Source organism: Myotis lucifugus, unplaced genomic scaffold (genome assembly GCF_000147115.1).
Source record: "Myotis lucifugus unplaced genomic scaffold, Myoluc2.0 scaffold_10, whole genome shotgun sequence".
NCBI classification, from domain to species: domain Eukaryota; kingdom Metazoa; phylum Chordata; class Mammalia; order Chiroptera; family Vespertilionidae; genus Myotis; species Myotis lucifugus.
This window is the reverse complement of record NW_005871058.1, coordinates 15,794,675-15,804,213: the sequence shown is the minus strand read 5'-3', so window position 1 is coordinate 15,804,213 and position 9,539 is coordinate 15,794,675. Positions and strand designations below refer to the sequence as shown.

The window sequence follows — 9,539 nt, the reverse complement described above, 5'->3', positions numbered from 1 at the left end:
TTGATTGTTTAAACCAGCCGTGGGCAAACGGCCCGTTTGAAATGAATAAAACTAAAAAAAAAAGACCGTACCCTTTTATGTAATGATGTTTACTTTGAATTTATATTAGTTCACACAAACACTCCATCCATGCTTTTGTTCTGGCCCTCCGGTCCAGTTTAAGAACCCATAGTGGCCCTCGAGTCAAAAAGTTTGCCTACGCCTGGTTTAAACTAATTGGTACCAATTGGCTTGTGTGGGGAAATGGAGATTACATCTGTTATTTGGTAATTTCTTCCTTCTTTTTATATCTGGAATCTACCTCCCTCCATCTCCAAATAGAAGGTATTTCTTTTATCCACAGTCTGTGAATGATTAATAATTCTCCCTTTTTCAATTTCCTTCTTTGATCAGTTAGATAATGTGAATTAGACACTTGTCTAGGTTTTTAAATGGACTTTTAATCCGTTGAGTTGAATAATCAGTTATCTATTAGCCCTAGCATATTTATCACATCACCGAATTAAATCAACTGGCAACATTTTTTTAAAATCACATGCTTCACTTAAACAAAAGCAAACAAACAAACCTCTGATCTTCATTAGATAAATAATCCTGCCAGAGAAAAGATTAAACTTACGTTTCATTCCAGTTGACCAAGAAAAAGAACAATTTTTTGACTGGAATATTTTTGTAGTTTCTCACTTGGAACAGCTTCTTTCCAGCATAAGTAAGCCAACAGGAAAAAGAAAATGCTTTATAGCTAAAAAGAAACAACATTGATACAATAGGCTGAATATTATCCAGAAACAAATTTTCTACATGTGTCAATTATTGTAATAGTTAAACATCAAATGATAAAGTGCTGTTTGCTTGTATAAAGTTTGCTTTAAAAACGACTTTAAGAATTTATGTTGGGTGATGTCAGCAAGATGGCAGAATAGGAAGCCCAGATCCTCCTTCCCGCATGGAGACACCAATTCAATAGTAATACATGGATCTATTCCCTTTGTGAACAATCCAGAAAAAAGTTAAAGAGGCTCCTGCACCACAGACAAGTTCAAAACCACATAGAAATCAGTAAGAAAATCCATGGTATTTATTTTCCAGAGCCCCTCATCCAAGCAAATGAGAAGGAAGCTCCCACCTCCCGGCCTTCCTTTGAGGTGGGAAAGAGAAGACTGCAACATATATCAGCACTCAGACATTTTAGGAATTTACCCAAGTGAGCGGTTACTATTTGAGTGCTGAATAGGAATGGGTGCCAGTTTGGGGCTTCTAAGAACACACACTTGTGAATAACCAGTTGGTCAAGCAAGAGAAAAACAACCTGCCAATGTAAAAACTTTATCAGCAGATTTCTCCGCAGAACCTTGCAGGTCAAAAGGGAGTGGGTTGATATATTTCAAGTTCTCAAAGAAAAAATGTCAATCAAGAATATTTTATCTGGCAAAACTGTTCTCTTAACAACTTTAATTGATTTAATCAGCATGATCATATAGATTTAACATAAGGACTTTTTAAAAAATATGACTCTAATTATGTTATTCAAGAAAATGCTACATGATAGAATCAACTTAAATTCTGGTGATGCTCCATGCATAATTGTGGTTAATTTCTATTGTAGCTGAAGTAACTTTGGCTAATTTCCACATTATCAAGATACTAATCTCACAAACTGTCACAATTTTATGGGGATCAGAGTGAATTTTTTTTCTATTTTTAATTAATCTCCATCTTCCTGTATGTGTGTGATCTCTCTCTCTCTCTCTCTCTCTCTCTCTCTCTCTTCTGTGAATTGGTATTAGTCATTTAGATTCAAACATAAAAAAGAAAATTTTAAGATAGGATGAGCATTTTCCATTTCCATAACCATATATTGACCACATGCAGTTATTTTTAATACAGAGAATGGGAGAAGACTTGAGGGAAAAGGAATACTAATTAAGAAAAAAGGTTTTAAAAATTATTTTAAGAATAATCATAGATATATTCTGATTACATTTCAAAATTTTATGAAATATTTGCCCTTGCAAATGAGAACAAGAAAAATGATGCTGTAATTAGAAGCTATGCAAATATTAATTAACACTTTTGTGAAAAATTCACCACCACTCACCCGTGCACCCAGGCCTCTGGAATATTGTGAGCTGCATATACTGTGAAGCTAAGGTGGGGATGGAGCCCAGGATTCACACAGGAAACACTAACAGCTGTGTTTAGAGGCTGGAAATCTGTATAAAAGCTGTTGCAATAGACATCAATTAGCTGGTAAATGGATGTGGACAGTTCAGTTGTCACTTTTTCTATCCAGCCTAGGGGAGGAAATGATAGAAGTCAGGTCATCTGTGAAGGCCCATATTTATCATTAGCTGTCTATTAGGACTCTGAGATTTTTTATAATAAAATTTAAGTAAAATTTAATTAAAATGACCCTCCTCCCACTGAAGCCAATTAGCCATCTGGCCCTCCATACGCAGCCTGGGTTAGATGCTAATAGTATTGATAATCAATGAGCTTTCATATCTTCAGCTGCAGAAATTTTAGAAGCACAATGTTTAACACAAGTCGAAGTTTTTAATTATTAATTTGGGATTCTGATCAACTCATTTGCAATCATTTTTTTAAGTTATTGTTTGGAATTTGTGAAAAAGGGGCATGTTTGCTACATGGCCTATAAGTTCTTCTAACAAATTTCATCTAAAAGTTACTCATAATAAATTTGATTATGCTATGGCATTTACTATTCACTAAACGCTAATCATATAGCATACCTTGCCCTCCTATGAATAGAGAATAATATTAGTACATGGCTGAAATGGGAAATAAGCTTGAAATGAAAGATTTATGATGTTTACTACATCTAGTCAAAATAAAAATAAAGTTTTACTGGACTTTTATCACTGATAATCTATTGATTTTTCCTAAAAGTGACCTGAAGTGTCATGAAGGAAGAAAAATAGAAAAAATAAAAGACTAAGAACAGGGGATAACAGTTAAATGACAGCATGTGAAAAGGGTCACCTAATTAAGGAATGCAAGGTGAGCTTTCCTGAGAATGATTTTCTTTCTCCTGATAAACTCTCTTTGCTGGAAAAATTCCTGCCTGAGAGGAAGGAAGAGAGTCTGATGAAATGTACCAGGTAGAACTGGTGGCCTTCAATCCAAGACAGGAAAGATGGCACCATCACATTGGAGAAGCTTATGAGGATGGGGAACAGCATCCTAGTGTTCAGTGACAACCTTTTAATGGGCCAGGGAATAGCATTCACTGCTGGCACTTTACAGGCAGCAATGAATTGCTGCAGGATTAGAATCTTTACTATACTCACTACTTACAATTATTTTGTTTTATTTTTCAACTATAGAAGTACTTTAAAAATTAAATGAAGAATAAACTCCCATGTAAAAGCTCAAAAATTATTTTTTATCAAAATGAAAACAATCTCCGACGAATAATCAAGTGACAAAAGGGATTTAAGAAACGAAAAGAATGTATGAAGTGAAATGTTAAGAATGAAATGTCTGGTTTCCTCTTCCTCCTCCTTGATGAACAAAATAGGGACACTGTCCCCTTGCCTGGTGCGACAGAATCTAGAAGGGGGCAGGAGTCACATGGCTAGCTTGGTCAGGACCAAAGACCGCTCAGTGGGGATCTGCCCCTGATCTCATCTGTCAGGCCTCAACCAGTCCTTGAATCAGGCCTTCTTAACTCTCACAGTCTCGTCCCGGTAGATGAGAGTATGGCAGAAAATCAAGCAAAAAAAACAGTCTGATCTCATCTGAATGTTTCCTTTTTCCATCCCGGGTCAGATAATAAGTTTCTTTTCTGCCAGCGCCTGCTAAAGAGATGAGATGTAATTACAGCAGGGCCCGTGGAAGGAAGACAAAGGGCAGGACCGTTCTTAGTGGGAGTAGCAGGACATCTTGTCCGACACGGCAAGCACGTGTCCCTGAGGGACCTGAGTGCTCCTAAGCCATCAGGTAGGCAATGCTGCCAAAGTCGAGAGAGAGGCGGATCCAACCTTCTTAGGGGAACTGGCGCAGCACATGTAATTAGTGGATGAGGCTGATGTGGCAGATGAAGACACTGTAACCATCCTCCTGTGGCTCATGACCCCTTGCGGGGGTGGAGGGGTGGGGGGGTGGGGGGAATGTAGTTCCGAACTTCAGTCCTGATCTGGGCGCCTCTTGGTACCACTGCACAGCCTCCAGCTTCCATTCAGACCCGGGACGGTGGCATCGAGGCGGGTGCTTTCCCTCCACCGCCTGGCAGGTGTTTGCTGATGATGTGATTGGTTTCTGTGGCTCCCGACATGGAGGAAGGAATGATTTTATTAAACGTCAATCCCAAGTTTACAAGTTGGGGACACGGTGGGTCAGAGTGCAGTCCTTTTCCAGGAAAGTGTCCAAGTGGTAGTGGGAGTGCCTGGTGAGGAAGATGGGCTGTATGGCCTTGCTTTGCCGTGGTCCAGTCTGGACACCAGGTCTTTTCTAGATTCCAGGGGTTGGGCAGGGATGGTGGTCAGCAAACACCCTTGTGGACTGCAGTGTCCCAGTGCACAGGCATTTGGATACTCAGGAGAGAGCTCAGCTTCAGCGTGGACTTCTTCCCACATCCTGTCCCTCAGTAGCTCTGTCCATAACTAAATGTTTTATGTTGTTCAATAGGTGCTGTTACTCACTTAGTTATTTGTAATTTCATAGGAAATTTGTTAGATGCCCACATTTTACTTATTTGCTGTAGTTTTAAAATTGTGCCCTTTATTGAAACAGCCAGAGAGGACAAGCTCAGTGATAGAGCTCTAATTAAAATTCTCTGAGAAATCAGCAGTAGCAATTAATGAGACAGAGCAATACAGCAGCATAAAATAGTCCTAAAAGGAGCATCATCGCACTCAGGAAACCAACCAACAGGGATTCTAGTGAACAACAGGGAGTAGAGAATCACACATTCATAGAAACATCTTGTTTCCTGGTCCCCAACTTGTACTGTTGGTACTCTAAAGCAGAAGCACAGACTTCTTGTTAATAATCCCCAAAGTTGTGCAAATGAACACACACACAAAACAGATCGTAAAGTGAGGTCAGAGATCTCATTAACTCAAGACCCAGCATCTATTTTGGGGACTCATAATTATTTCAATAATTTCTCAAACTCTACTCTTTACTTTTTGGGGCATATATACAGACTTTGGTTATAATTTGCTTCTTCCAGGCAGTACAGAGATGTATGTCTATGCCTTATGTTTTACTTCCAAATGCATTTCATGAAGAATGCATTTCAAAGATCATTAGAAATGTATTAAGCACCAAAGATACTGGGCTTGATGGTGAAAGATGGAGGAATGTTTATTGCCTCTGATTTTACTTTGGAAAAAATGTTCTAGCATTATGAAATAAAGAAACAATAACAATACTTATGCAAATTAAACACATTAATTGGAATCTATGGTGATTTAGCATAGACTATAAGTCTCTGGGAGCATTCCTGGGCAATTTTATGGGATCTCACATTCCAATCTCCAAGGAACATGAGTGAAGGGATTTTATTCCAACATTCCTAATAGAGAGGAAGAAAGGACGAGCTCCATGTTGGCATACCCCAGGCTTGTTCACTCCACATTCTATCACTTAGACTTTCTGTTAGTATTATTGTTCCCTCTGTGGTGTTATGGAGTTTTATGAATGCCTGGCACAGGAGTTTTTCCACTAGCACAGGTCTTTTTCTCCCTGTCCTCTGTCATCCCATATTCCTCTGTGATGTGAAGTGGCAGTTCTTCAAATATAATTGAATGTCTTCTTTTGAGTAGTGAGAATTAGAGTTGAAAGGATGTCACTTTGTACATGACTTTCTACTGACAATGATTAAGGGGATGGAGGACAGGTCACGGTTAATATTTGCATTTCGCCATCACCTCTGAATCCTCAGGTGCTAGCTGAGCATATGTGAGTCAGTTTCCTTGAAGATACTGAGTGTTCATTTGCTAAATACCATCTGCCTGTGCGAACAAGAACAACCCTGGCCACACCTTGCACACTAAATATGATTACATCTTCAATGCTTATAAGGAAAACTGAGGATCAAAGACTTTAATTATCTAAGATCATAAAGTCAAAAAGTGGCAGAGTTGAAATGCAAAACCAGTTCTATCTGATTCCAAACTCTTTCCTCTACTAGTATATCCTCTATTTTCTATGAAGGCAAAGTCCTCCTGTGGCTTGCAGTTCTATGGGCTTCTCAGAGCCTCTGGGGACACTATATCATAGAATCAAATTCTCCAATTTTCATGATAGATTGGTCTTCAAAAAGAGCTTGATTTTAAATTTGAAATTAGTGAGTTTGAAGAAAGACATCTGCTACTTTCCTGACATTCTTACATCAAAATAGAATTAGCTAAAGAACATTTTACAGTTTCTTTAAATGGTCATAAGGGTATTTTTTAGTATTCCTTTCATTTTTATAGATCTCTTGTTTTTTCCTATATTAAAAAAAGTCAGGTTAAAAGTTTAGGGAGTGTGGATAATTATCCACTCTCTGAATAATAGATTCATCAATAAAAATAGTTCTAGCAATGCATTTTTCCCTCAAAAAACATTTGAGTGTGTGTTACCATAATATTTGGATGAAAATTTTTAAAAAAATAATTTATTTTTGGTTCTGTAACTTAAAAAGAAGCACATTTGGGTACATGCATGTTTTACCTTTTGCTGGAGTCTCTGAATTTTGATGAAAACTCTAAAAAAAGAAAAATAGGTACAAGGCATACTTGTTATTCAGAAAACAAATTTACAAAACAGTTAAACTAATAATATTCAAAAGCTAAACACTGAAATTTCTCTGGAATGATAAAAAGACAAAGTGTTTCTTGGTGTCATAAATAAGTGTTGTTTATTAAATAGGAAATCTAAATTATAATATTAACGAAAACCTAAATCCTTGTAATGAACAATCTAGGTTATTTGAGTTTTTAAAGAGAAATTTCTAGAATAGGCTCAACCATTTTAGTATGATTAGAACAGTTCTCCATTGCCTATGCTCAACCCCCCTCCACAACAGTGACTAATCTTTTGATATAAGTGCATTTCTAATTCTCTCTGTTTAGTGTACTCAATCCTCATTATTAACAGCCATTCAGATGCAAGTGTTGGGCTGCACCAAAAGAGGGCTGAATGAAAAAGCACAAAATCATATAAATTTGCTATGTAGTTTCATTTCTTTCTTTTTTTAGGATGTTAAAAATTGATAGTAAAACACGAGATCATATCTTTAAAAAAACTATCTGAAATTATTAATTTTGTTGTCATTTATGTTTACATTCATTATTATGGTGGTTTTGTTTATTTCTCTATTTATTGGTTTGTTATTTTTGTTGGAGGCATAGATTATTTTAGTGGTTTATGACTTGTTGGTTATAACTTCATTATCATGAACTAAATAAGGTGATTCACAGATTCACTATAAATAAGGTTTCCAGTCCAAAAGCAAATTCATTTTTTAATAAGGTCTATATAAAATGACACTAAATTTTTAAAATGTTGCTTTGACAAGTTTGCTTTTAAGTAAATCCAATGAATGAAAAGCCTGTTTTCTCAAACAAATAAATTAGGGAATAATTGTTTTCCTATAACAAGAAACTTGCTACAGGACTCCTTTAGAGAGAAAACACTCCTATCATGTTTAAAATGTAATTAAATTTATATACAACTCATTTAAAAGCATCATTCACATGAACCTTTTCAGAAGCATTTCTCTTGTGTAAAATATTTCATGTGAGCATAGTTCCAACCATTAGTCTTAACAATTCCACATAAGATCTTTATCCCGTTCCTGTGTGTGAGAGTATTGAAGATGTTAGCCTGACTTAACTAGAATTCAATTTATTCAGAAATAAAAACTTGTATTTTAAAATCACCATGACATCCACCTACAGAACAATGTGCAAGACCATATTTTTCACTTTATGGTTCATTTATTATATGAGCATTCAGTGAAAATATATTACGTGGGATTCTGGAATATAATTTTGACAGATGGAAAATTGTTTCCAGTGCTGAGTGGGAGCATGAACTAGAGTACACCTGCCCTTGTGATATGATTCTTCATCCTGCCCAAACTCACATTTAATAAATACCTAATTACTTCGCTGAGTGGCAGGAAAATAATCTCTTGCAAGTTGACCAAAAAGTGTAGCCACGAGAAAAGAAAGCTTCTCGAGTTTGACCTAGTTGGCAGAAGGCTCATCTGTGTCAGTATTTCCTTAATCTTGGCTCATGGTGGCTGGATAGACGGACTGCTTTGGCATTGTAAACTGCAGTTGGTTAACACACACATTCTGTAACAATGTGCTTACTATTTGTGCCAATATTCTTATGCAGGTGGGTTCATAGTTAAGGTAGAATGGGAGAAGAGATGAACAAAAAATCTGAATGAAGGTGATATAGAATAAGGAGACTTTTAGAGTGTGCCTAAAGTGAGTAGAATCTGTTTATTGGGGGATATCAAACTGTTGATGTTGGCCAGTGACATATTTGAAATAAAACTGATGTCAACTCTTGATTTCTATGCATGAGTAATCACATATAATTTAGTGCTCAAAAAGTACATAAGAAATGTGAAATGTGAATGAGCTTTCCTTGAGAATTATAGTTGTTTATAGTTTTCCTAGGAAATACTCAATTTTTCCTTGAAGGATAATTTTGGTTTCAGATATATTGAGAGTTTGATATTTCAGAAAAAATTGTCATTTGTAGTCTTTTAGGAAATTTCAGAAAATGAATGTTTTAAAGATAAAGCTTTTTATCTAGTAATACTGCAACATCATTTGACATGCTTCCTGCTAAAATTAGATTTTCCTCATTCTTTGATCAGTTGTTTGTTTCAGCTGATTTACTGAGAGCTGGACATAAAAATGGATGAACAACCAAGTGGTCTTAACAGATGGGAAGACACGTGTTCACATTCATGCATCTGGTCTCCTCCTCTGGCAGAGGCTCACACTTGTCATGAGGCTGGCTGTAATCGATGGCCGTGAGGTAATGGGGACTTAAGTGGTGCTTGTGTGAATGAACACCATCTTGGCCACATGGGGAAGATTCTCAAAAACTTCCACCAGCACCATCCCCGCTACCTCCAGTAATAATAATGACTCTCATTCAAGACACTATCTTCTGGATGATGATTATTATTTTACATTAATTTAATTATTAACATTATTTCTAATACTTAGATAATATCAACAAATTATTAACATTATTTTTAATACTCACAAGAACTCTACATATTCTGTTTTATTTTTCTGTTTTAGAGATGATTAAAACTAAATATCAGATAAATGAATGAATTTTCCACAGGATATTCAGCTAGAAAGTGTTAGATCTTGAATTCAAGTCATGTTTGCATAACACTAAGATCTTTGTATTTTATTATCCACTTTAGGTGTTCAAAATGTCCCCAATACATGATAGTCTAAGAGAAACTAATTGTTTGTTGAAAGTAAATTTTCACTACCTTGTTATCCTGATTAACTTTGGCTATTATTAGAAGCTTCTTTTAACAT

The 9,539-nt window shown here is 36.2% G+C and overlaps 1 protein-coding gene across 1 annotated transcript in view; it reads right to left on the bottom strand.

Moving 5' to 3' along the window:
• The window catches only part of PIK3C2G (phosphatidylinositol-4-phosphate 3-kinase catalytic subunit type 2 gamma), a 268,815-nt gene that overhangs the window by 192,693 nt on the left and 66,583 nt on the right, over positions 1-9,539 (bottom strand). The window contains exons 10-12 of the mRNA XM_014451731.2: positions 6,685-6,718; positions 2,099-2,294; positions 620-742 (exon numbers count right to left, since the gene is read on the bottom strand). Of these exons, the coding sequence (XP_014307217.1) occupies positions 620-742; positions 2,099-2,294; positions 6,685-6,718 (353 nt within the window). The remainder of the gene's footprint in view (positions 1-619; positions 743-2,098; positions 2,295-6,684; positions 6,719-9,539) is intronic.